The following is a 27,655-nucleotide window of genomic DNA, read 5'->3' as shown; positions in this document are numbered from 1 at the left end:
TCATATGCACATTCTCTCATAACAAAGCAAAGGCCATAGTTAACAACACAGTGTAAATACACAGCTGGAAAATAGATAAAAGATAGCTTTTTAGATTTCATTTCTGACTCATATTATTTTATTTTTTCCACCATTTTAATGCAAATAGTTTTATTACTTTAAATACTGATTCTGAGAGTGCCCAAATTTACATTTGCATAAGTTGGTGGAAGTGTAAAATCACATATAATATATATCAAGTTCAGTTTTCCAGGTAATAAATTTCAGTGATCATCTGTATGAAAAGTAGGATAGGTAGGTAAGTAAGATAGACAAGTAGCAGTTTACACAAGCAGGATCATCAGGCTTTAACAGCACCACCAATTCAGTAATGTCAAAGTTTCTTGTTACTAGTTACCCTGGTTCTCATTACAACCCCTATGTTTTTCATGTTAGGAATCCATTTTGTAACATTTGGCTTGTGGCCACATTACTGTCATGGTACATGAGTGTAAATGTGTTCCAAAAGCAATGTTACAGTCACCTAACTTGATGCTAGTAAAGGATTCTTGTGAGCTGCTCAAACTCAAAAGGTGCAAGTACAGCTCTGATTTTATTGTTTGAACTGATTGTAAGACAGTTTCACACTTTTAAATTAGTAACTTAACAAGGGCTGTGGACTGGGTATATTCTGTAAGCCTACATGGTAAATAAATACATGGGACTCTGCATGCATTATGTTTCTGTTTGTGAAATGTATTAAAATCAGTGCAGTGTTTTTTGTTTTGGTCTAGGACCTATTGAGGACAGAAGTGCATGATGTCTTTTTTTTTGAGATTTTTTAAAAATTCAGTTATTTACTTCTCCATAGCTATCCACATCCATGCTCTGTCCATAGTTTTGAAACACATACTTGTCAGTCAGAAACAGAGAATATGTTTAATTTTGCATTGTTAAGGAACAGAGAATCCAAAAGTGTTTAATGTACCACAGTAAAGTACAGTAAAGTGCTTCAGTCTTAAGTGTGTCATCTAATTTCAGTCATCAAGCTGGCAGAGCATGGCCACACCACGCTTGATCCAGTGTTGAGGGGGTCTGCTGGTGGGCAACATCATAGAAATTACAAAATTGGTGGAGTGGCCTGTGGTAGAGAGGGTGCCCTTCCTCTCGCTGGTCTTGTAGAGAGGGCACACGTACAGTTTCTGAGGCTGATCGATGCTCTTCTTTTGAGCTGCATGGGAGAGACACAGGAAAATGGAGAGGAAAAATAATGAGAAAGAGAAAAGAAACAGCAACAACTTTACAATACTGGGCTTGAAACAGACACCTGAAAACATGAATGGCATGCATTTCATTTGTCATACTTTGCTAGTTAATACTTACTGGGTTTTATCCAGATGATGGGTATTGAGTCAAATAGGACTTTGGGGTGCTGCTCAGCCAGAACTCCACTGATGATAAAGAGAAAAATGTTTATCCAGTGTCCTTACATTTCACAATTACAACGACATGACTATTCAATGACTATTCTAAAAAATATGTAAAAATATATGTGGTATGAATATCTACCTCTCTTTGTCCCATCGAGCTCCATCCAGAAACAATCCAATGACATAAACACCATCCTCAGGTGATGTGTCTGACTCATCAATAGGAAGAACCTAGGATCATGAAAACACAATCATATGTTAGTATACTCTTAAGGTTATGAGAAGATCATTGAGGTAGAGACGTAGAGACAGTGGGATTATAAAAGGTGTGTCATTTAACCTCAAAATCAAAACCTAGTAGGTCAATGGGGATGTGGTATTTCCTGGCATAGTTCTGCATAGCCCCAGTTAGGAAGGCCTGGGTGAAGAAGAAGCCAGACAGCCAGAACACGTTGGGCTTACAGGTGTCGTACCAATCCTATAGACACAAAAGAGTTAAAGTGAAAATGTAAGTAAAAATAAGAAGTAATAAACTTAACAAACTCACCTTTAATCATATTCAAGAATACAATGTTTTTTCCCATGTCTAATCAAAAAATAACAGCGAAATGATCTTTGTTATGCAGTCTCACCTGCAAAAACTTCAATCTTGTGAGAAAGTCAGTAACATAACTGCCCAAGGGTTTGAGGCTGGGATAGGAGCGCTTGGCCCATATCTCTGGGACCTTGCCCACTGTCAGACTGCCTGCAACTGCCTCCAGCTCTGCATCCATCACCACCAAACCCTTAATGGCCTTCAGCAGGTTCTGTAGACTCACACGGATCGTGCTACACAGCCTGAGTGAGATCAAAAAAAGCAGTTAGGTCATATGAAATACTTGGTGATGTGCTGTACTTCTTAAAGTTCTGCACTGAGCTGTTTGTCCGTACGTGTTGTAGCGCTCCATCTCTTGGATGAGCACAGTGTTCATACTCTCCTCATATAGCACTGGGAACTTCAGAAGAGCTGCTTCTGTGTCAAAATTAGCTGGAAGCTATGGGGGAAAAAAGCAAACCTGTTAGTTACAAATATTCAGTGCATACAGATTATAATCAAGGAATAAGAAATGCCAATTGAAATTCTTTACCAGAAAACTACAACTGAGCTGGTGTCCTGTGTATTTTCTCTCAAAAACTTAAACTAAATCTTTAAAAAAAATGTTTGGTTAAATCTAACAGTACAGTTTTAAAATGATGAGAAAATCATGTTATAGTTCCTCATCTCACAGCAGGGCTACAATAACACACTTTTTTTTAGGTATCTCACACAAAATAAACAAAAGCATCCCTGTCTACAGCCAACCAAAGGTATTAGGAGTCACTGTCTGGGAACTATGATTGTCTGTACAAAAGGTTGTGTCAGTTCATCAGGTAGATGTTGAGATATTTCATGGGATAAATGAAAATCTTGACCCCCTGGTGACACCAGAGGAATGTTAAGAGATCACCAAATTCAGTATGATTCATCCTCTGGGAACAATGAAGGTCTGCACAAAATTCCCTGTCAATCCACCTACTAGTTGCTGAAATATTTTACTCAGGACCAAAGCAGTGGACAACAGATATGTCCACTAGCATGGCTAAAAATGCTGAATGAAGAGGAAATCTAAGTAGTATTTACCTTTGTAAGGATGTCATTTGCTATGTCATAGAGCGTGTTGTCACTCCCAGAGCTACCCCCTCCTTTAGCGCCACCACCCTGGGTGAGTAGCAGTGAATCAAACAGCAACTTCGTCTGCTGGAGATCTTTGGAAATGTCTACATTTTCGTGCATCCCAAACACCTCTGGATGCTGGCTGAATGGAAGTTCCTAGAACGCAAAAAAGGAAAGGTATCAGTTACATATGGAAAATTAACAAGTACATATCCTCTTGACATGTGTCATCTGAAGAGTTTTTACCTTGATAAATTCAATGTAGTCCTCATAAATAGATTTAGGTGGGGCAAAGTATTCCCCACTAGGTGAGAAAGGGTAGCGAGGTTTCTCAATGACATCCTTGTTGTAGAAGTCTGCTAAGATGGTCATCAGGAGCCGCCTATCCCAGTCGTCTGTCACACGACCACCATAGTTACACTCCCCGGTCAGATATGTTATGGCCTCGAATGGCACCTCATCATATTCGTTCACAAACAACTAAAGTGGAAAAGATATTAAATTAATTTTAGATTGTTGTGATGGTAGAAACTAAGCCACTGAATCTCTGAATGAATACCTGTAGTTGTCTGATGCTTATACGGAGGTCAGACTCATTGAAGCCATAAGGAATATTCCAACCTAGTGGACCAAACTTCTTTCTCTCCTGAACAAGTGCATGGAAGAAACAGAGTCCATACAGGAGCTTTTCCCAAATCTAGTAGAGGAATCAAAGAGTCCAAGAATGTCATACGTGATAGAACTGTTAAATAAAGAAATGCAAATTCCTGTTGTATATGAAATGAAAATTTGCCCACCATCTCCTTATTGGGGCAGTTATTGAAGAAGTTAGGGTCAGAAACAGGATCTGACAGGTAAGACTGAAGTAGGTTGAGTCTGAGACCTGTAGGAGGCTCGTTTGTCATTTTTACCCCATTCTGCAGGATTGTCACTGGAAACTGATATCAGAAAGGAAGTTATTTCTTAAGGACTATACACAGATGAAAACTCTAGATTGCTACTTAAAGTTCCTAATGCATGTTCAGAATGAAATGCACAGTGCTTTACCTTGGGTGAAGGGTAGCTTGTGAGCCAAAGGCGGAAGTCGGGGTGGCATGTTGCTGGACTGAAGTCCTCACAGATTTTCTCTAAGGTTGACATCCAGGAAACAGCCAGGTGACAGTTCTGTAAACACACCCATGTCCCATCCTGCATGGCTGTGGATATCATTTTAGCAGCAATGGGGCCCTGGCCCTGACCCAGAGAGATGGACTGGAACTTGGCACCACCCATGTTCTTGTCAGTGGCAAATTTCAGTAAACCTGTGGAGGGATACTGTTACTTCTACTGAAGTAGGGGTAGCATTACATGAAACCTTGACAGTCAGACATTGGTGAAGTAGGACATACTAGCCATGGGATCAGCTCCTGGAGACAGCACAAACACGAGAGGGATGGTGGAGTTGGAGTCCAGGTAGCTCTTACTCAGGTCGAAGGGAGGGGGCTGTACAAACTTCTTCCCGAGGTTGCCAGTGACATATTTAGTCACAGCTGGCACTATCTTATCAGGCCTGAGACAACGAACAATGATCATTTTCTGCAGGTCATTGAGCTGGTCACACCATGGTGCAGGCAGAGGAGTATTACACGGCTCCTTGCTGTCATAAACAGGCTTGAAGTCTCCTGGACTCTTGATGAAAGCCTCTCTGTGGAATAAGTAACACCCAGACTCACTCCATCAGTCAAAAATAAGTAATGATTAGAAACAGAACAGACGTGACTAACTAAAATGAGTCCTTGGTTGAGTGATGCTCCTTACTTTATTCCTTGTAAGCCAGGCAGCTCACTGGCTCGACAGATCTCATCCCAGCTCTTGTCCTGTAGCCAGCTGGGATCGGGGTTAGCAATGGTGTTCTGCAGGCCCACTCCTCCGGTCAGCAAGAACATGAATTCAGAGTATTGAATTTCCTCTTTCGCTCTGAATGTAAATATCAAAAGAAGATACCACAATTTAAAAGATCGTATTTTCATATGAGAACTTTGTTAACAGCTGAAATCAAATCCATACTAATTCATTCAACTAATGTCCCACGGTAGCTTTACCACTTACAGGAGTAGGTTGCAGCAGAGGAGGAAGGAGAAGAGGAGTTTGTCCTTCTCAAACAGAGAGCGACAGACATTGCAGTACAGGTTATAGGTGAAGTGATCAATCAGGTATCGAAGCCTCCTCTCCAGGATCTTGGACTTGTTACTGATGAATAAAAGACAAAAACAAAGGAAGCTTGAGATAAACACAGACCAATTAAAGATCATATAAACCTATGCTAAAAGTTTCAGATTTTAGCGTATAGTTTGTCTTTGATTCGGAAGTTCAAAATGTAGCTTAATCTCTGCTGACTGTGTGAAGGTCTCAGTCTAGTTAGTCCCACTTAAGTTAAATATGCTTATACAGCTGAATGAAACATTATACTCTAAGATGTCTTCAAATGCTATTTGATGTTATAGCAGACAAATACTCCAGCTCCACAAATAAAATAATTAAAATTTGATCCTTTTCACTTGCAGCTACTGTATATGAATACTTTCATTTTCACAATGTCATTAATTGTATATAATAAAGGCCTGTCCTCTGTGTGGTTTACTGACTGTACTTTTCTGAAATTTTTCTGAAAATTGTTAAAGTTAAAAGACATTAGCATTTACGATGAGAATTAACACAAAGTTGCAGTAATAATCCTCAAATGTGTGATTCCTGTGTGATATTGTGTTTACAGGTGTATTTACAGTATGCACAACAGATGGAGAACAATGTTCTCTAAACGTTATGACTGGTACAGTCATTGTCTTTGATTCAGTCATAAAGTCTCAGAAGATTTCCTCTTTTAAGATACTAATGTGTATCACTCACCTGTCTTGTATAGAGTTAATGTAGAGGTTGACAAACCAGCTCAGAGAGTACTGGTACATAGGGTCTATGTTAGTCAGATCAGCAATGCTGAAGAACAGGATGGAGGAGTGCTTGGCAATGGCTCTGTAACCCTCTCTGGACTCTGCTATCTTGATCTCTGTCTTTTCTGCGATCTGGGAAATATGTAAACAGTTGGGTTAGATGACTAAATGTCAGACTTGTCACATTCACAATCCAGATCTCATCTCATTTTGTAGATTGCCCACACCTGCTGTTTCTTGGTAATCTCATTGGACATGATCTTAGCAGAGTCGAGAATCTGAATGGCACTCTCATCCTCCAGGATATTTCCCTCAGAAGACTGCAGCGTTTCTAGGATCTTATCCTCAATTTCCTTTAGCTGCCTCTTATTTGCAGCTGACTGCAGGATTAGTGCATTTCTCTCCTCCTCCAGTTCTGGCCTGTAGAACAAATGAAGCAGAGAACAATGCTCTACCAAGGTGACAAGCTGTATTTCAGTGGAATACCAAAGTGACTATTTTATGAGCACTACCTCTCCTTAGCAACCACAATCCCCAGCAGCTGATCCTCCAAGCCCTCTGGAGTGATCATGAAATTGAGCAGGGACACCTTGGTGGCCAGTTCTGGTAGGTAGTGGGGGTTCCTCAGCTTAGTGGTGATGTAGAAACGGAAATCGCAGGAGTACTCAATCACACTCTCCCCAAGCCTGATGCAATCCACACCGCCTGGGTGAAACAGAAATTACTGGGCTTATTTTCACAGTTTTTAAACTTAAATCTCAGATGGTCCTTTGGCAGCCATATCACATTCCCAGCACCTTGTTTGAAGGTTTGTTTGAGCAGCAGTGGTTCCAGTGAAGGGTCCAGCTCCTCTCCTACATTTTCCAGCAGCAAAGGTGTTCCAAACTGAATACAGTTTTCTAAGGTTCTCATGTAGTCAGCATCTGTCAGCTTGATTACACTCAGGTTGTTGTCTTTCTCTGAATTCTTCACCCACTTGTTGGCTTGGCCCTGAGGGTCAATCATCAAGGGCCTGTAATAACACAAACATTAAGCATGACGTGAATTTTAGGTTGAACCACACATCTTTGCTGCCAGTTTTACTCGTACTTAATTAGATTTAACACTCACCATCTACGTGAATTACTGACAATGACACCATTGTCGATAGAGAAAGAGTCACTGGGAAGGCCTGCAATGTTCCAAGCCCTAATCTTAATGGGATCTCCCAGGGTCTTACTGAGAGAGAAGTCATCTGATGATGGAATGTTCTTAGACTAGAGAGTTTGAGAGAGGTGAAAAAGGATAAAAAGCAATTTAATGTGTATGACTTTAAAGAGAGTAAGTAAAAAAAAAGTCTAAATACAAAATCTGGATGACTGTTACTTGGCAGAGTTTGGTCCATAACTTGGTGCAATCCTGTCTGAAGCCGGCAGTGAAAGCACCGAGGTAGGCGATGACACCAGCGGAGATGAGAACATCTCCAGTCAGGTTGTCATATGTGTTCTGAAGGTCATCTGCTGCCTTTGACCATCTAAAGATGGACATGGTTTCAGTCAGTGGAATATTGCAATTATTTTAATTGCAGAAAATAATTAACCATGTAATATTTCTGCGCATCATTACCTGGTCTTCTCTCCACCCAGACCACCAATGAGTTTCTCAGCCCTCTCCAACTTCCTGGCACACAAATCCACTTGAAACTCAAGCTGAGCCTTCTCCTCTGTCTTCTCCTCAAACGTTTTTTGAAGAGCAGCTAAACGGTCCTCGACCTCCTTTAGCTCGGCTCTCTTCTGGTCCAGCAGGGCCATGGTAGCAGCCAGGGACTCCTGGGCCTCTGCAAGATTGGCCTTCTTAGGAGCCACAACCTAAAACCACAGAGAGTGGTGGAAAACAAATAACATGTTTATTCATCCATGCATATGTTATTAGGACAGGTAATGAGAAAAAAATCTATGCAAATCTGGAGACACTGCACCTTTGCCACCCTGTCATACACCTCCATTGCTTGGATCCACTTGCATAGGCCCTCTGCAGCAGAAGAGGCCTTTGCTACTACACTGGGGTCAAAGTCAGGATTTGTCATGTACTCACTACGGATTTTCTGCATCACTGGGACCTGCAATGAAGAGATAGCAGAGTTAGTGAAAACAAAATATAAGTGTTTCCTTTAATGGGAATGTAGTTTCTTCTGACACTCACAGGAATATTGTCCTTGTCATATTCTTTAAGATCTCGTAAGAAGTTCATATCCCCCAGCAGCTTCTTGCTTGGACCCCAGTAGTCAAGAACCTAGACAATAACAAAAGACATATTACTTATATTAGGACAGGTTGGAATGTTAAAATGCTTCTGTTATGATGAGCTTTTGAAATAAGATATACTTTTCCTTAGTCCAACCTTTTTTCCAGTCCCAGCTGGGTCAGCTATCTTATCTGGCTTTATGTCCTTCATCACACAGACAGCTGACATCACCAGCTTCACCCCTGAAGGTGGATTTTTCATCGACTTCACAATTGTGACATCAGAGGGCTAAAACGAAACAAACAGCTCAACTTACTAACAACTGTCTAAACTGCATTGGTCTGAGTGGCTAAACCTCATACAGAGTAACAGTGCGGTTGAGGGGTCCTCACCTTCAAAGTGTCCAAGGCGGAGAGAGCAGCTTCAAGGGCAGGGATAGCCTCAGCCAAGTCGCTCTCACACTCATTCTTCAGAGCCTGAGCCTCATTGGCTTTTATAGTCGCTGCCTCCTCATCAACACGCACAACTTTACTTTTGGCTTCCACCTCAACGGACTCCACTTCAATCACCTGAGGGTCATCACATTATAAAATATATGCAATGCATTGACATTCACTAAAGCAATGTTGAGGCTGAATAAAGATGTGTTTTGGTCACCTTCATCATTTTGGTGTTGTCTATCTTTGCCTGCTTCAGCTTGGGTTGTAGATCTACCAGTTCTTGCTTCATCTCACCCACCTACAGAAAAATATTTTTAAAACAAATTATGGCTGAGGTATGCTCAACATTAAAAAAACAGGACAACAAACAAAACAGTTCCTGTGATCACTACCTGAGATTCAGCGAAGGCTAGTTTATCCAGACCGTTGGTATATCTCTGTTTCGCCTTCATGACAGTGTCTCTTTTCTGAGTGAGTAGCAGACGGAAAGCTGCAATCAGCTCCAGGTAGGATGTGGGTGTCACATAATTATGCCGACCGAGCTCAGAGAGAAATCTGCAATGAAAACAACATTTTAATATAAATGTACTTTACTTTTGAATATAAGACTTATAAATAACCACATGTCATACCTCTGTGAGAGCTGTTTGGCAGAGGTATGGAATGTTTTGCAGATGGGTATGACCTGCTGCCTCTCATTTTCACTCATTTCCAGTGACTCCAGGAAGGAGTTGGCCACTCGCTCGAGGGCCTCCTCTGGCCATGGCTGTCAGGGCACAGACAAGAAAAGGATAGTGAGGATAAGAACAAAGACGGGAACATGCAAAAGCAGACTGCTCACACTGTTAAGGCTAGTGTCAGGAGTTAACTTATACCTAATATATTCTCCCCTTTTCTTTCTTTTGATGTTATCTCTGGCTCAAATGACTGACTACCTGACTGACTGACTCACAGATGCACACCTAGCTTTTAGTGTTTTTGGTGTCTAGTATATGCAGTATATTTCACTGCAGATAAAATGTGAATGAATGCCTCCTATGCTTATATACTACCTGGAACCAGTCAATGGTACAGCAGTTGATAAGAGATGGAAACTGGCGCAGGCGATTTCGAAAGGCATCCCCAATGGGACTGAAGGCCACAACAATGTGCAGGTTCTCTCTACAGCGTGCCACAAAGAATGCGAAAAGAGTCAAAGGGCTCAACTCCAAAGTCTTATTGCCAGCTTGGGCAATGGGACGTACTGCCTAGAGAAAAAGATGATATGTGATATGTTACATTAAATATAAATGAATAGGGCCTTTACTCAATGTATGAATTGCTCTGTAAGATCTTATAACAACCTACCTCCATAATCTCTTGCTTTTCATCTATGGCAAACAGATTGGGCACCTCTCCTGTGTTCAGGACACTGTCTACATCTTCTAGAAAAGCCTCATCTTTGATCTGAGCATCAGTTAGCAAGAACACTGTCTTTTGACCTTTCACCCCAGCATTTTTTAACAGCATCTGTAGTATAAAGGAAAAAAGGGAGACAGAGTATTGTGACATTAAAAATGTATGTTAAATATGTCCACAGCTGTTTGAAAATGGAAAACAAATCACAAGCAGAGACTGAAATGATATGAAGAATACATGCAATGCATCAGAACTCTTTCCTAAACCATTAAACTAACCTTGAGGTCATCTCTCCACTCAGTCATGCCATAGCTCTTAGAGATCTCAGGCTGGAACATGGTCATGTGAGCCATGGACGTAGCCAAACGGGTGATGGACTGGCGTCCGCTGCCTCCCACTCCAACAAGCAGGGCATTGCCTCCTGGCTGCTTCAACACACGGCTGATACGCGACAGGTGCTCCAGAACATAGCTACATAATGCAGACATTTTGATCAATTAAAGTTTACATGCAAAGACTGACTTGAACATAAATAAATAATCTCATTAACTTACTTCATAAAAGCTGAAGTCATTTGGTTGTATGGTCAGTCTAAAAATCTTTCTTCCAACAAGATAAATTTCTCTAACTAGGTGAAACACCTCCACATTTTAAAGGCTGTTTCACATCAATATATATAATAACATCAATATTTTTGTGGGGCCTGTTGCTGAATTTAATCTATAGCTGTTTATTGCTGTTTACCGGAAGATGACGAGGTTCATGCGATTCTTGTGCATCTGGTTGTATTCATCAAGACATATCTCCACCACCTGGGAAAAGCTTTTCATTGAAGGCACCTCTGCATACAGGCGCTCATCATCCTCTAGGTCAGGGTTCATATAGTCGCCGAACAGAAGATTCCGCATGTCTTCCTCAACCAGCTAATAAAGGAAGACATTTGATGCCACAATTTAAAGCATTTATATTTGTTTGATTTGTTTTGTAAGTATATACAGTATTTTGTGTTAGTAGGCCACGATTTTGCATATGCTGGTATAAAATATATCCAAAAAATATATCAAATCTTATTTAGATGCAGGCAGCAAAAAGCTCCTCCTCTTTCCTGATTTAAGTAAAGTACATGACACTACAGAGGTTATAGCTCAGACACAACTTACTTTCTTGCCTTGTTTCAGGTGATCAAACACCTGATCAAAGGAGTCTTTGAAGTGATCTTTGAGGATGCCGTTCATCAGCTGGTAGAGCCATGTTCGATCTTTGTCATCCACCAGACGGTCATAGTAGACACGGAAGACCTCATGGACAAACAAGCGTATCATAGTGCGTTTGTTCTCTAGAGACTCCTTCTTCAGTAACAGGCAGCCTTGGATAACGCGTGAGAAGTCCCTGAGGTTGAACGTGTAGTGAGACTTGGCTGGAGTTGGTAGCAGGTTCTCCATGGCTTTCTTATACACCTTTGGGTTATAAAACATATATAAGAAAAGTAAAGCATTGGAGAAGGCATGATTGCTAAGAGTCTTTAATACATGGAAAACACATTTATCCAATGCAACAGCTAATGTGATTTCAAGGTGTGTCTTTAGAGCACTCACTTCCATAGTAGCTGTCACAATTTGGTTGCCAACAGTGAAATATTCAGGAGGGAATTCATTGTTTTTGAGATAGAAGGCCACCACATTAGAGAAGATGCGGACCATGGTCTCATCACTGAAGGCATTAATGCTAACATTGTTGAAGTGCCGCAGGAAGCGAGATGTCACTGCATTCCTCCCACCACCAGGGGGGCCCATAGCTGAGACAAGCTGGAGGTCGACAAGAGCAATCCTGGAGGTATCCTTCAGATCGTACCTAACATAGCAACAGGGATAAAGGTCTGTCTGTGAAATGACCAGTGCTTTCATGCAGTAAATTTAGTCTTTTACAGCTATATCTTGTGCTGGTTTTATAATGAAATTGGTCTGTAGTAGTGAATGGTTCATACCAGTTTCCATGGTCTATGTACTGTCGAAGAAGCTCCACAGGAGGCTGTGCTCCAAACTGTTCTAGTGCAGGCATGTTCATGTCATCCACAAAGATGACACACTTCTTTCCCATGGGGGGCCCAAACACCCCCTTCCTTCTCTTATCTAACCTGGACATGATGATATTCTGGAGGATGACATATATACGGAATAAAGGATAAAAAATTAAAAGAATTATCCTCTCTTGTTTGATTAGATCATTTCCTCACATAATGTTTATGATTAATAAAGTACTTCATCTATCTATTTCCTGGTAATTACAACATTTCTCTCTGGAACATTCTTTCATCCGTGGTTCCTAAATTCTCACCTGGGTTTGGTTGGAACTAGTGCGGGCTGAAAAATTGATGAAGAAGGGTAAATAGCGGTCTTTGTCCAGATTGTTCATCAGTTTCTCCTTCACATACACTGACTTCCCAGTGCCAGTAGGACCAACAAACAGGAGAGGCCTGGGCAGAGATATAAAAAATGCAACAAACAAAAGAAATAAATCAATTTTGTGAGACTAAATAAATAAATTCAGGTTGAAATAAAATTAGTAACAATGAGGAAAAACAGTGTGTGTGGCCCTGGCAGAAGTCACAATAATTTATGGTAATAAAGCACTTTTGTGTTGATCATTGCCACTGCAACCCTTGAGAATACTGACACTCCATAGTTGATGCATAGGTCCAAGAGGTAGGTGTAGCGAACAGTGTCTATGGTAGGAACAATAATCTCCTGCACTTTGGTGTTTTTGTCCCCCAGGCTGACATTCTTGATGCCATCATTCCAGTGAACCCAGCGGCCTTTTCCTTTAAACTGTATGAGAGATAACAGTCTGATTTACTAAAATAAAAACAAGTGAAATACACCTGACTAATGTGATTACACAGTACCTCATAAAAATAGTCATACACCAGGCCTTTCTCATCCATGGGGCACTCCCATTTTCCCACAGTGGTGGGGACTGGGGATTCTTCAGTTTTTCCTGAAATGATCACCCTGAAGAACTCACTAAACTTCTCTCTGCTGTCTGCATCACAACTGCCACCCACAGACCACACCAGGGAGAAGGCAAAAGCTGCCTGCGATCATACAAAGCGAGAAGGGAAGGTGTCATATAAAAATCTAATTCAACTGAAGCAGAAAGTGCAAATACAAAAACAGCAAAATATTTGCATGGAAGTTTGCAGGTCCAAAGCAAGAGTTTTGAATAAACAATGTTTACAACAATCATTATTCAAAATGATAAATGATCCAGCCTTTTTACCATGATCCAGGTCCGAACATTTTTATCTCCAGGATCTGTCTTTATAGGTTCAGTGAGCAGCATCTCAAACAGTCGACACAAGGACACCACAGTGTTACTGTTGCTAGTGGAAACAACCTCCTGTAAACAAAACCATAATCGGGCATGACAAAACTTCTGTATTTTATATAGAAATAAATGTAAACTTATAAATGTTCTACAGATACTTGTGTTTAGATTTTTCTGGGGATTGGGGTCACTTACTCTGCAGTGTTTACGCAGCATCCTGAGGGCAGGTGGCAGGAGCCAGTGGAAGAGCTCTAGCAGCAGGGAACGGTTGTCAGGGCTCTGCAGGGCATCAGGAAGAGAGTCCATCCAGGAGATCACTAAGGGCTCCCAACCCAGCTGAGACGGTTCCATGTAGATCATACCACATCGACTGACTGTGGCAGGCTGCAGTGAGAAAATAACCAAGCATGACCTTTTTATAACATCCAATTAGATCCTGTAAGTACTCTAGCCCTACCTGTATTGTGTTTTTGAGGCTAATACTTTTCAGTATTACATGTGACAAAGTATGCTTAAAATTTTACCAAGCTATAGTACATACTGAGCTGTAAATATTCCAGCTGATAAATCAACCTGTCACTGCCCTCTAGTGAACAAACTATGTACTGAGGGGTGACTTCTAAATTATGTCAAACCTTGTTTGCATCAAATATCCTCTGCAGTCCTATCAAACATGTTAGTGGCCCTCCAGAAAACGCACTAGCAACTGTTAAACTTTAAGATGGGATAATCCAACTAAAGTAATTTCTTTTACTCCAAATATTTAACTTACAGAGGCCTGTGACAGATCCATCGCTTCAAAAATCAGACTCATTTGACTGGACATCTGGATGATCTCACCACTCATCAGGCACAACTGTAGAGGAAAAGGTAAAGCAATAAAGATCTTATTAATAATGTGAAAACGATTCAACTACTATATTGCAAAAAAAAATGCAATTCTTTACCTTTTTGTTGTCATCCAGCACAGTGTTCATGCTCTCAATCCACAGTGTATCTATGGGACCATCAAACACCACCCATTTACGGTCTGGTGTTTCAGATGATGCAAATTCACGAAATGTGTTGGCCACAATCCCATCTGTCCACTACAAGTGAGGAAAAACAATAAGTGAACAGAAAAAGAGGAAGAAAGGGATACCTGTTGTCTACATCAATACTGTGAAAACCACAGGATCTGTAATACGGGATAAATAAAAGAGGATCCAAGGCACAGGCGTACCTCATGGGAAACTAGATCAAACTGTCCAAAGAGCTGTCCCATGGTGATGGACTTTGGATTCAAAGTCCTGAAGATGACCTTCTCCTCTTCACCATACCCTTTCTCATTCATGAGAGTCAGAGTGTCAGCTAGCACATGTAGCACTTTGGTCTTTCCAGCAAAGGGCTCTCCAACCAGCATGAACCTGAAATTAAAAAAGAACACTTTCATGCAATATTGTGTTTCACATACTCCCTTCAAGCCATGTCTCAATCATGTGAAGTAATGTATAACTGGAAAGATGGTAAGGAGGATATCAAAATATGGTAACATGGGAAATTGATATATAACATACCCATGCCTGACTATCATCATCTCATATGTCTGAATCATCTTCTCTAAGAAGACTTCTGTTGGCTGTACATTGTGATTTTTACAGCACTCTGCAGCAGTCTCCAGAAACAGCTGCCAAACATATGAAAACATTGATATTAATATACAACAGAGTGTTAGAAAATGCATAACTGTGCTTAGATTTAGTACAAGAGAATAAGTAATGACATTAACATATATACTCACCTGATAATCAGCCTCAGGAAGGGAGATACCTGGAAACAAATCACTGGTGATCCCATTGAATAGCGGAATATCATGGGAGAGAAACTTGGGCTCATTAACATCCTTTATGGACCTCAGGAGCTGAGTGTTACAATATGTGGGAAAAAAGTGCAAGGGTCAGAAAGAGCAAACCAATTAACAAACCAAAAAAGTTCACAATTAGGATACTGTATGGACAAATGTATGGCAAATGCAGTACAAATACCAGCATGTCCTCATTCTCATCAGGAAACTTGAGCTTGAGATTTCCTGCAGCCACAAGTACAGCTTTGACAGCCCTCATGCCATAATCATAATGGAACTGGGACGAGAGCTGCTCAGAACAGAGCCTGTAGGTCATCACAATCTTTACGGACAGTGGTTTGGCATTGAGGAAGCCATATGAATACAGAGAGATCTCTGCTATCAGTGCGTAGTTGGGGACCATCATGGCCACTGTTCGGAACAACACCTGCACAGAGAAAAGACAGAAAAATCAAGTAAATCTGTTACTGCTGATGTTTGACAGTAGCACATTTTCTTATACTATGTGACATTATATGCAAGGGGTTCAAAAACACCATCAGTGCAACACAATGTTTAATCTGATGTTGGGAAGTCAATTAAAATTATTTGAGAAGTTGATTAATATCATAAATAATGCAGAGCATGTAAGAGCTAATGTATTCATAACTGACATTGCAAACTGACAATGTGTGATAAAATATTTCACTGATAAAAGACCTTGAGGTTGTCTGGGAGCTCTGAGCGTCCTGCATAGCCAGGGTTCATTGTTATAGACACAAAGCAGTTGGGATTGAGTTTGAGCATTGTCCCTTCGAAGTCAAAGTACTCCAGCTTCTGCTCGACGGCCCTCTGGATGCAGAGTACTTGTTGGGCCACTACAGACAGCACCTCCAGCTCAATACGGTTGAACTCATCAAAGCAAGCCCATGCACCAGATGAAGCCAGACCTTTAAAAAACTATGAGAGAATACACCAAAGTACAAGTTAAAACATGATGTTTTAACATGTATAACTGTGGCATTAGAATAATATAAATCCAAAATTTCCTGCGGGTGTTACTTTGCCCATAGCAAGATAATCCAATCCGTCAGAACAGTTGAAGACCACACACTGCACAGCAAGAGCTTTGGCTAGATCTTTGGTGGTTTCGGTCTTTCCTGTTCCAGCTGGACCCTCAGGTGCACCACCCAAATTCAGGTAGAAAGCTCCAATCTAAAACAGAGGTGAGTCTTTGTAATTTAGTATTAAAATATCTGATTGCTCTGCAGTATTCCAATAAAGAGTGTGACTTGTATTCATGTTTAAGCAGGCGGTTACTGTATTTTACCAGGGTTCGGTAGCATCTGTCAGTCAGTGGAGTGATGACCAGCCGCGGTGAATTCCCCAGGTACTCATAAGCGTATTTGACATCACAGTTGATTATGCGAACACGAACATTGTCATTGCTCCAGTAATAACGCAGCTGGGCTAGCCACTGAAAGTCTGTTTCATGTGATACACCTGTTAAAAGTGGACACCAATGTATTTGACAAACATTTTTCTGTGTGCCAGTGTGAATGATGAAGCAAAACACTGTTACAGTTATTAACTTTGTCTTTGTACCTTTCTCAATAAGGTCCATGACTACATCTCTGGCATGGACATCAATTGTGACCAGTGCTCCCAAAGTAATCCGAGTTTGTTTGGGCAGTTTCCCTCTCACCAGCTCCACGATATCATTCAGCTGACTCTGGAGTTGCTGATAATAGTTCTTTAAACCCTATAAAGAATAAAAGCCCAATTACCTTTATTTTTTCCTAAGTTGATGATTGTCATGATAATCTCGAGAAAAAAATTCAGGTCAGTTGGTGAGACACATCACTGCTTTGCACCTCTACACTATCAAATTTCATTAATGTTACACTATTAAGGTTTTTCATAATTGTTAAATGAAATTTTGATCTTACAATTGACCTTTTTTAGAAAAGAAGGTGTAAGAACTTACATCAGCTCCTGCTCTGATAGCTTCATGCACCTCCAAGGTCCAGAAAATCTGGGAGGTGCAAAGCACCACCTGCCCAGGCCACTCCTTGACCCACTGGCTCCGTGCAGTCTCAGCGTAGGCCTGTCAACACAAACACACTAAACCAATTAGCTGTCACTGACTCACATTTATATTCATTAATTGCCCAAACGCAGTATGTAATCTACACACAATAATGGTATTAGAGTTAATAAATTAGGGTAGTGTGCATTATTCAAGGTATGGAGAACAGTGATCTCACCACCCTAGACCGGGCCACTACATCTCTGACACTACGAAGCATCACATCCTCCACTTGCACCAACCACTTCTCCACAGCTCCTTTGGCTTCAGATGTGGAGATAAGATGGATTAGCTGAACACGCTCCCCTTCACTGCTATACATGGCCTGAGCAAGAAAAATAATTTAATGAACGTTTATCAACCACGGTGGCATGTAACAAGAACAATATGTGTGGCTGCCTTGCCTGGATATCCAGGTTGGGTAGGAAGTGCCAGTTTGGAAATGCCCTCAAAGCACTTCTTCAGATGGGGCTGCACTCGCAGGGGGTCCTTGGTCTCAGACAGAATCTCCAGCATTTCATCATTGGACAGAAAGAAGAACCTGGCCGCAGCAATGAGTATCAAAATCAGTGATATTAACAAAGAATTGAACAGAGACACTGCAAAATGTTTTTGTTTACCTTGGAAAAAAGAGACGTTTCTTCTCCAGGTAGGCATTAAGTCCTTTCATGATGCTATCCAGAAGGTTGTTGGAATCTTGAAGTTTTTCTAGCAAACCAGGCAGCGAGGTTGCCGGCAGGATCTATGATTACAAATCACTGGTTATTTCAAACAATTTATCTTTCTGATTTTTTCTTTTGGTGATCACTAAAAACCTTTTTTGACAAGTACCTTAGGGTCTTTAACACAGTGCCTCATGACCTCTTTCCAATTTTTATCAACAGTTTGGAAAAGTCGTCCCTCTTCTGGAATCTGCTGCATGATGTCCTGAGAAGAGAAGATGGGCTCCAGGTAAAGCCACTGGGCCTGCACCTTCAGCCACTCATCTATGGTTTCCTGAATGCGAAGCAGACGCTCCTCCCATAGCTGTGAGGTCAAACGACAAACAGTTAAAGCTCTGCAGGACTGGGTGTAAGCAGAGTTAAAAATACACCCACCTGGGACACAGCACATGTATTTATTATCATTAGCTAAACAGATATCTCAAAACTTGAAGCTAACCTTGATCTCATTTTCAAAAGGTTTGATGAATGGTGAGCCCCTCATTGTCTGAGTCTTCACAATTTGGTCATCTAGCATTGTCTGAATCTCATCCAGGGCAGTCAAGATAGACACTCCTGTCTCCCTGTAAGGTTGGTGGTGGAAGGAAACACCATCCCAAATATGCATCATGGTTTGCATTGCCTTCTCCAGGGAAAACTCCTGTAAAGACGCATAGTGTGGATATGTAGCATTCAACATGTAGATTCACTATTGAGGTTTTTATCAAAATGCTATAAAAACAAACACAAAATTTCAGGAGTTCTCACTTTACTAGCAGCAGCACTGATAGACTCAAATTCTTCCAGGTAAGGAGTCAGGTTCTGTTTAAGAACTTTGCGTAGTGTAGTACCAGAATTAGGAGTGAGGTCATATCCCACTATCTTTGACATCTGGTCCCAGTGGCGGGCTCTGATGCCTGGATTACACAAGATGGACACTACAGGGATATGGTCCTGTTGACACAAGCACATTCCACATAATTCTTTAGACTCTACTTACTACATGACTTTATTAATGAACCCCTTTGAAATAACAGTTACGTACATACAGTTACAGTTACATACATACCTTGAACTCTTTGATCTGCTCCATTACAGTGGAGCACAAAAGTATTGTAGGATTCTCTAGCTTCCTTGGATCGTCTTCACTAGGTCGCCGCCTGGTCTTCCCAGCAATCTTCTCCATCTCTTGCTCAGCCTTATTCTGTTTCTGTTGGAAAAACTTCAGCGTCTTGAAGATCTCCCTAAAGAACTCATCCACTTTTACCTCCATGCTCTCGCCATCTAGGTCTTGGAAGGAACCATCCATCCATCTATACACAAAGAGAATAAAAGGTTATAACACTAATATAACACACACTATAATAATTTTTTTCAATTAAAACACAACATCCATCAAACTGAAATTAGACCTGTTCTCTGTGCGCTGCCACTTTAGCACAAGTCCAAACAGCTTCTGATACGGTTCAATACTCTCTTTGATGACTTCAACTTCTGGGTAACATGTAAGGTCCCATTTGTAGAAGGCCTCTTCACTGTTAATAAAGCTGATTGTCTCCTCAGCCTCCTGGAGAAGTTTCTGAACTGTTCTGACATCTGTAACATACTGCCCAAAAAATGATAACAAGGCAATTATATCTGCAGCAAAACTCAAAGTAAATGAGTCACAGGCGCTTTGAAATATGGTTATAAAAAAAGCTCCTAACTACTGTAACAGTAATAGTTTAACATTTTGGAAATAAGCTTTTTCACTTTCTTGCCAAGAGTTAGATGAAAAGATCAGTATCAGTCTTATATCTGTCTGTTCAATATGGCGGTGTGATGGGAGCAAGCCAGGTGCATTGATGTCTTTGATGATCTTTAGAGGTGATGGTGGGCAGATTTGTTACCTTTGGGACAGAGCCAGGTTATGCTGAATCTAGAAACATATTTACTGTACAGATATGAGAGTGTTATCAGTCTTCTAACTCTCTGCAAGACAGCAAATACATGTGTTTCCCAGAATGTTAAAGTATTCCTTTAAGGTTATTTGAAAGCGCCAGTGACACTGTACCTGCTGCATCATATCCAGCTCTGAGCAATGTGGGAACTCCTCTATTCTGCGTCCCAACTTCTCCAGCTGTACCATTAATCTTTCTCTTTTAGCAAGCAGCTCCTGTTCCCCTTTCAGCTTGGCAGATTGCATCACCTAGAAAATGACAAAACTCTCTTGAATCAGGTCATCCTTAAAAAAAACATCCATGATATATTGTTATAGGCAGACACAGGAGCATTACCTCATCACTGAGTTCAAAGTCATGGAGGATGTTTTCTGGCCAGCGAAAGACAGTCGTATTAAGCTCCAGATCCTCTGGCTCAATGATGTGGACATCCAGGAGGTAAATCACTCTGCCGTAAGCCTCCTGTCAGAACACAGTTTAGTAGTGAATGATGTTATGAAGGAATGATGATATTTTGTAAGATACAACAGGTAGAACCAATCATGAGGGTGTTTACCTTTATTTTTTCACTCAGCTCTGCAATACCCTTTGTTTTTATGAAATTTATGTAATCAATCATCTGAGTCATGTCCTCTGTATTTTCTGGAACTTTCAGAGCTTTCTTTCGGATGGTTTCAAATTCAGAGCAGATCCTTCGAAAAGACAAATGTAAACATAAATAGATCAAAACGTAAACATTTAAAAATGCAGGACAGTTTTGCTTGCGAATGTGACAAGAAGTTACTCACTGTAAATTTTGCTCACGGTGGCTAGTGATCATTTTCTTCAGAAGTATTTCAGCATAGGTTTTGGCTTTGTTGGCCAGCCCTTGTTTCAGCTCTTCACAGTCCAGATGGACCATTGTGAAGTGGGCTTTTGCTGGGAGTCTGATAATCTCCTTTGACAGAGCACGAAACTCCTCCACTTGCTTTAAAAAGCAGTGAGATAACACATTGACAATCATCAGGAAAACTGGTTACAAGGTGAGTATAGTATTATGCAGCATGAATGAAACTTCATTATTTGTTACCTTAGTGTACTGGTCAAAAGAGTGCTCCTCTTCCATGAACATCTCCACTCGAGCCTGTGCAGTTCCATTGACCAGCCAGTCATAGTTGTCGACTGCAAAATAAAACAGAGAAGTCAGCAGTGAAGTGGATTAATTCCCACTTCAATGGCATGATGATAGGGAATGACTGCATTATGGAACATCACCATAACTCTGGAAATGTTTGTCAGTTTCCTCTAGGTTCCTGCACAGAGCGGTCTTTAAAGTGTCCTGAGCCCAGGCAAGGATGTGATCAGCCACCTTAGCATCCACAAACGAAGATGTGGTTTGCGTCAACCAAGACTGGACCGTCTGTACTTTCTGTTGATGAATTTCATAGAAATCAGTCATTAGCTATCAACTATTAGTTCAAAATGCAATTTGGTAATTTTCCTTTGACTGGCTATCACACAAAACTTCACCTGCAGAGTACTTGTGATGACATAAAGAATCTCAAAAACAGCAGCTTCCAGGTCTTGCAAGGTTGGGTAAATTTCCATCTTTTCATCATCAAATGTCAAGGCCATACGGAAGAGGGGGCAAGCGGTGGTGATTGCTTGGATCAAACAGATTGACAAACTCCTCTACACTTGTCTGAAGCAGGGATTTCAACTAGGAGTTTATAAAAGAAAAATGTCTGTGAGTCTTAAGATCAGTATCACATAATTATTATATCTAAGTACCGTCTCGGATGTCAGTAATGACTGAAATAGCCTTACCTTAAATCATTACTGTCTGTTCTCAAGTCAAAATTAAATCTAAAATCAGCATTATCTCACCTGATTGGAGATGAGCGTGGATGCACAGTCATAGAAGGAGTCCAATTTCTCCTCCTTAACTCCTTTCAGAGTCTCTTTACTGGTTAGTAAGTGGATGACTTTGGGAAACCAGGTGTTCATGATACGATCTTCTGTCCTCTTACACTCCACAGCCATTTTGTTCTGTAAGCTCTTACAGTCCACAGATCCTGAGGCCCTGAACCAACAGAAGCCAAAATTAAATTTTAAAAAATTGTCCTCGTTATGTGCCTATTTTAACAGTACCATGTTACATTCGTATTACCTGCATCCTGAAAGATCAACCAGGACCAGTGGAGAAAATGTCGTGTGGCCAATATCCAAGATAATTTGCATTACCGGATGAAGAACGTGCAGATTTGTTTTTATCATCTTGCGGCTTCTGATAAAGCTATCATGCCATGGCTGAGAGAAGTCGAGACTTCTGCAAAAACATTGGACATGTATTTTACAAAAGGCCATTAAAAACAGATCGTCTACTGTTATTGTGCATTGATAATTTGCTCTCACTTTGTTTGGGTAGCTGTCTGTTTTTCTGAGATAAGTTCCTCTTTCTGTGGATCTTTTAGTACTGTGTCCACTAAAAGAAGAAAATATGTCACAATGAGATGTGGTTCACCTGTAGTCTACATCATGTACTCCACGAGTACAGGCACGCACACACACACACACACACACACACACACACACACACACACACAAATAACTGGAAATACCTGTGTGCTTGACAATAACATTGCGGAAGTCATCACTGACTTCCATGCAGAGCTCCTGTAGCAGTTTAGTTGTCTGAGGGCTCTCTTTAAGTTTTGGTGGGACTCTGGAAACAATGGCGTCCAACCATTGCTGCTGGATGGGAGTGAATGGGCGGCTCTCCAGACGCTGCCTCAGGAACACATAGTTCATCTGCAAAAGAGGCCAAAATAAAATAACAGATACAGTACAGGGTTTAGTCTCTCGACAGGTGAGATTTAAAACTAAAAAGAAAACTCACCCTACGCTTCCTTTCCTCACTAAGCATCTGTAATGAGATAGTATTGAGATATACCATGTTATATTATGCAATATTTGGGTGTAAATTAATATTCAAAATGTATGCATAGTTAGTGGGATACTTGTCGTACAGAGGCTGGAAGCTGAGGCTCTGGTGAATGGCTGCGCAGTACTCTCCTCTCTTTGCTCTGTCGGTAAGTTTCCATTGCTCTAGACACCCTGTAATAATTCAGTCAACAGTCTGTTACATCGCAGGAAACCCAGTAGTCAATATAATGAGTAACTGTCTAAATTAGCTAGTGGGATCATCCTTTAGAGGTCTGGCTATAAGTGAAGTATTGGCAAAAAACATACAATCTCATATGAACTTGCTCTTGTTGCACTTTACTCCTTCTGTGCCTCAGCAAGCTCTTATGAGCTTTTATCTTCTCCACTATCTCCTCCTTGGCAGCTGTGCTCTGCTCGATGTCTCGCCGCTGCTGCGCACCTTCAATCGGGGGCAAAACTGGAAACTGTAACATGTCCCTCACCGCTGTGGTGTTTAAAACTCCGGGAGAGGTAGACATCTCTGGAAAAGAAACACTGAAAAGAACCAGAAACGAGACACACAAGGTTTGAGGCTGAGTTACAGCTGTTGTAAATTAACGCTAGGGCTAATTTCCAGTTGGTGGCAGCTGACCCTGAACAAGTAGCGGTCATGTCGCACTTAACAACCTCAAAAGTTAATTGTAGTGAATAACAACAGACTAGTTATAGTTTTACCTGTTCGTTCATTCAATATTTTCTCGGTTTGGTTATATAATTAATAGTGAAGTTCAATTATTCACTTATTCACTTCGCTTCTAAAAGCTCTCCTGACTGAAGTTAACAACATTGTTACCACAGAAACAGCAAACAGGGTAACCACAGGAGGGAGGCGGGGCTTGTCATGTTTATACCTGTTTCAAATCTGCAAGCTTATTGTGTGACATGCAAAAACTTGAATAAGAATTAAATAAACAAGAAATACATTTAATAACACACACATTCAATAATAATATCATGTAAAAGTAGTTATGAAAATATCATAGATTGCTGCACTGATGTGGGAAGTATTGTATTTTGATATAATAGTTTCTTCAATTTTCTTTACAAATTTTGCTCATTTGGTGAGATAAGCATACATTTATGTGAAGCATTTTATTCCTGCCCAAAACAGAACTACTCCTCTGCCTAAAAGGATGTTTTCAATATATCCACGGAGTACAATTAGACATCAATTACTTAAAGGAAATAACAATAAAATAGTTATATAACAATAGTTTAATATAAAAACTAACAGTATTGAACGCTAATATAACAAACCACTGTAAATTATGCAAGCAGAGAAAATTGAGTTATGTCCATACACCGTTCGACCTGTATCCAGTCTCAAATAGTCATGCAATTCGTTTAACTTACTGTAGGGGGCAGCAGTGTGTAGTTTACAGTGCCGGAAATAGGAGAGGAAGAAGAAGAAGCAGCAGCAACAGAAGAGGTTCCCCTCCGCTAGCTAGCTAGCTACTGCTGGGAAGTAGCGACAAAAATTTCAGGTATTGTGAATAAAGTAACCATTATATTTGCATAGGGTTGTAGATGCATATCAATAGAATATAGTGAAATAGAACAGCACTCACTCGGGATGTGTATGTTCGATATAAATGCACAGAAAGGCGGAAGTTGTCTTTGTTTTCATTCGCGTTGACGAAAGTCAGGCTTCAATGTTGTGTTTTTCATCGAAGGCCCCAAATGTTTTGACTGTGGATTTCCGGTGCCGTGTTGCTGCCAAACTGAAGAATAAATTACCAAAACAGTTAAAATGTTATATAATCGTTCTTGCCATGAGTTTAAAATGTCATTCTGTTAACTGACAAGATCATCATTCTCTGCTCTTTCAGGATTTTATCATAATGAGTTATGCAGAGAAGCCGGACGATATAACAAGGGAAGAGTGGATGGATAAACTCAACAATGTCCACATTCAGAGAGCTGATATGAATAGGCTCATTATGAACTACTTGGTGACAGGTGAAGGAGTATTCTTTGTTACTCGCAGTTTGCTCTCAGTTGTCTAAACAGATCAGTTGTGCCTGGCGTCTGAATGTGGAATGTGCAGGATTTCACCACGATTTCTGTCCAACAGAGGGCTTCAAGGAGGCAGCGGAGAAGTTCAGGATGGAGTCTGGAATAGAGCCCAGTGTGGATTTGGATTCCCTAGATGAAAGAATTAAGATAAGAGAGATGATCCTGAAGGGACAGATCCAAGATGCCATTGCGTTGATCAACAGTCTGCACCCAGAACTGCTGGATACTAACCGTTACCTCTACTTTCACCTACAGGTAAAGTAAAACACAGTGCAGATGTCTCGGCTTTGTTCTTTCAGAGATGTCATTTGTACTGCATATTTTAATGTTTGAGAGTGTGTGTGTGTGTGTTTGCAGCAGCAGCATCTGATTGAGCTGATCCGTTTGAGGGAGACTGAAGCTGCCCTTGAGTTTGCCCAGTCCCAATTAGCAGAGCAGGGGGAGGAGAGCCGAGAATGTCTGACTGAGATGGAGAGGACACTGGCCCTGCTAGCATTCGACAACCCTGAGGAGTCACCTTTTGGCGATCTGCTCAATATGATGCAGAGACAAAAGGTAGGGTCAAAGAAAATTATTAAAGTTCCTCTACTTTTGTCTTGCACTTGGTCTTTCTGTTTGATTAATGTGCTGCATATATTCACATTCACAAGGAGTAGATTAGTTTAAACTGATGCTGAAACTGATGTAGTTTTGTGTTGCTGGCTGTGTTTCTCCTTTAACTGCTTAAAAGGACCAATTATGTCACAAGGAGTACCTTTCAGCCTGTTAACAAATTCTGTAGTCTAAGAAAATGACCCTAAAAGTGTAATCAGGCAGGGTTATGTCAGATTGGGAGAACGCTTATGTTAAGATGTTGGGACTTGGGGTTTGAAATATACTGGCATTTGACAGACATGGGGGGGGTTAAATAAACAGCATAAATGTGTTGAATTATGGGAATTTTAGGATCCACTTTTCATGACTCATATAGGGAACAAAAGGTCAGGATATCTCAGCCTGTGCCCCTTTTTTAAAAAACTCTCCCCCCTTGTGAGTACGCCAACTGAATGAAAGCATATTAACTGTTCCATAGTGAAAGTATTGAGAGCAATAACATGTATGTGCCTTTGTCTTTCAGGTGTGGAGTGAAGTGAATCAGTGTGTGCTAGACTATGAAAACAGAGAGTCAACACCCAAACTGGCCAAGCTCCTGAAACTACTGCTGTGGGCTCAAAACGAACTTGACCAAAAGAAAGTGAAGTACCCCAAAATGACAGACCTCAGCAAGGGAACCATCGAAGACCCAAAATAAGGACCCACAGTGAAAACATACCACAGCATTATAAAACGGACACATTTCCTTTATCTATTTATATCCCAACAAACTGACTCATATAGAGTACAACCTTTTCTTTTTGTAAGGGTTGCTTTTTGATACTTCAGTAACGTAGAATGTGCAAACTGGATTGATGGCATTTTAAAATGACTTCTCACACTAAAATAACATGCATACCATTATTTTACTTGATATTATAATTTACATATTTTGTTTATGTAAAATGAGTATATTTCAGTTACACTAGTTTTTCTGTCTGTTGGCAGGGAAAGTTGTTGGCATAGGAAGGTGTGAATAAAGCCTAAATTAGGCTGTCACTTTCTGTGTGTGACCACTCAGAAGGGGTTTGATGTTCAGGGAAAATGGTTGGCTTAGTGTGCACTGCCTCAAATAAACATTCTTTTTCCTTACATAAAACATACACATTTCAGCTGGTAGTCTCTTAGCTAGTACTCTTATGTGACGGCGATAGCCAAAGCAAGATACTTGGGATGTTTCAAACTACTGTGACTTTGAAAGTTAAATTCAGCTGCAGATTTGTATTGCGTTATTGCTTAAGCTGGCGACAGCAAGAACAAAGAATAGAGAAACTTTCAAGCTATACAGCACGGTAGCAATTAAAACAGGTAGGAGCAAGATTCCTGGAATGCCATGGAGTTTGCAGCGTACGTTAAAGGCAGCCTTGGTTTCATATTGTTATAAAATAGAGATGATATTGAAAGATGTGAATGGATAAATCTTATGTCCACAGACATGGGGACACTTTTACAGATGGATTACTTACATGTATGGAACAAGTAGCTCTTCTTCAAAATTTGATGTGCTTTTTTTTTGCTGGTATATTATTTTGCAATAAAAGTGAATTTTTAAACTGGGCAAGTCATAAAAGACTGTAGAGCTTGGTGTGTTTTTAATTCTGCAAATTTCAAAGTGGTGCAGAAGCAGAGTTGGAAAGTAACTTAAGTACATTTACTCATGTTCTGCACATATGTACAGTTTTTAAGTACTTTTACTTCCTGTTTTATGTCACTTTATGCTTCAGCCTCACAATGTTGGAGAAAGAGAGATACTGTACTTTTAACGCCACTAAAAGTATCTGACAGATACAGTGACTCCAATTCACAAAGATTGTTAACCAATTGCCCAAGTAGTTAAAATAATCTCCATTTACACCAACTACAAGATTAAAATGCTGCCAGTAACAATAAAATGTTTCAGTAACAATAACCCAGCAACGTATATTATTATTGTTCTGTACTTAAATAAAAGTGTCACTTGAACATAAACTAGAAAATAATTATCAAGAAAATTGATTTAAATATGAGTTTTGCATATATGACATTACTGGATAATTACTGATGCATTAATATGTAAGTAACATTTTATTGTTGTGG

The 27,655-nt window shown here is 40.4% G+C and overlaps 2 protein-coding genes across 2 annotated transcripts; one reads left to right on the top strand and one right to left on the bottom strand.

The window, feature by feature from the left end:
• Nucleotides 1-5: 5 nt before the first annotated feature.
• On the bottom strand, nucleotides 6-23,713 carry dnah12 (dynein, axonemal, heavy chain 12). The gene is given in 76 exon segments (XM_018686058.2): nucleotides 6-1,210; nucleotides 1,363-1,430; nucleotides 1,549-1,640; nucleotides 1,750-1,887; nucleotides 2,042-2,246; nucleotides 2,340-2,443; nucleotides 3,070-3,258; nucleotides 3,349-3,582; nucleotides 3,662-3,799; nucleotides 3,900-4,040; nucleotides 4,150-4,403; nucleotides 4,491-4,786; nucleotides 4,900-5,058; nucleotides 5,191-5,331; nucleotides 5,989-6,161; nucleotides 6,257-6,449; nucleotides 6,542-6,734; nucleotides 6,827-7,041; nucleotides 7,140-7,285; nucleotides 7,395-7,542; nucleotides 7,635-7,876; nucleotides 7,987-8,127; nucleotides 8,211-8,300; nucleotides 8,409-8,540; nucleotides 8,645-8,821; nucleotides 8,910-8,990; nucleotides 9,085-9,247; nucleotides 9,325-9,458; nucleotides 9,745-9,939; nucleotides 10,040-10,201; nucleotides 10,369-10,561; nucleotides 10,835-11,013; nucleotides 11,251-11,547; nucleotides 11,686-11,941; nucleotides 12,075-12,241; nucleotides 12,425-12,563; nucleotides 12,764-12,915; nucleotides 12,993-13,181; nucleotides 13,367-13,486; nucleotides 13,610-13,798; nucleotides 14,187-14,270; nucleotides 14,362-14,502; nucleotides 14,637-14,820; nucleotides 14,971-15,080; nucleotides 15,195-15,314; nucleotides 15,439-15,684; nucleotides 15,957-16,196; nucleotides 16,299-16,451; nucleotides 16,567-16,739; nucleotides 16,842-16,998; nucleotides 17,224-17,343; nucleotides 17,504-17,650; nucleotides 17,730-17,756; nucleotides 17,758-17,866; nucleotides 17,946-18,067; nucleotides 18,157-18,351; nucleotides 18,487-18,687; nucleotides 18,795-18,980; nucleotides 19,096-19,339; nucleotides 19,439-19,632; nucleotides 20,080-20,214; nucleotides 20,303-20,428; nucleotides 20,523-20,658; nucleotides 20,755-20,933; nucleotides 21,036-21,127; nucleotides 21,221-21,374; nucleotides 21,476-21,592; nucleotides 21,594-21,665; nucleotides 21,833-22,028; nucleotides 22,116-22,274; nucleotides 22,361-22,430; nucleotides 22,567-22,756; nucleotides 22,845-22,871; nucleotides 22,975-23,062; nucleotides 23,198-23,425; nucleotides 23,606-23,713. Coding segments are annotated over 75 exon segments (11,925 nt in total). The 5' UTR covers nucleotides 23,410-23,425; nucleotides 23,606-23,713; the 3' UTR covers nucleotides 6-1,016.
• A 576-nt stretch (nucleotides 23,714-24,289) lies between these two features.
• On the top strand, nucleotides 24,290-27,136 carry LOC108889544 (glucose-induced degradation protein 8-B homolog). Its single transcript, XM_018686062.2, has 5 exons — nucleotides 24,290-24,414; nucleotides 24,760-24,889; nucleotides 25,005-25,201; nucleotides 25,304-25,501; nucleotides 26,064-27,136. Exons 2-5 carry the CDS (start codon nucleotides 24,772-24,774, stop codon nucleotides 26,235-26,237), a joined length of 687 nt encoding a protein of 228 aa, XP_018541578.1. The 5' UTR covers nucleotides 24,290-24,414; nucleotides 24,760-24,771; the 3' UTR covers nucleotides 26,238-27,136.
• The last annotated feature ends 519 nt before the right edge of the window (nucleotides 27,137-27,655 follow it).

Source organism: Lates calcarifer, linkage group LG6 (assembly GCF_001640805.2).
Source record: "Lates calcarifer isolate ASB-BC8 linkage group LG6, TLL_Latcal_v3, whole genome shotgun sequence".
Classification (NCBI taxonomy): domain Eukaryota; kingdom Metazoa; phylum Chordata; class Actinopteri; family Centropomidae; genus Lates; species Lates calcarifer.
This window is presented reverse-complemented; position numbering and strand designations above follow the sequence as displayed.

Bases quoted from the DNA above. Each gene is read 5' to 3' on its own strand.
- LOC108889544 (XM_018686062.2), top strand. From the start codon at position 24,772: ATGAGTTATGCAGAGAAGCCGGACGATATAACAAGGGAAGAGTGGATG. The intron at 25,202-25,303 runs GTAAAGTAAAAC...GTGTGTTTGCAG, and splicing joins ACCTCTACTTTCACCTACAG to CAGCAGCATCTGATTGAGCT. The intron at 25,502-26,063 runs GTAGGGTCAAAG...TTTGTCTTTCAG, and splicing joins ATATGATGCAGAGACAAAAG to GTGTGGAGTGAAGTGAATCA.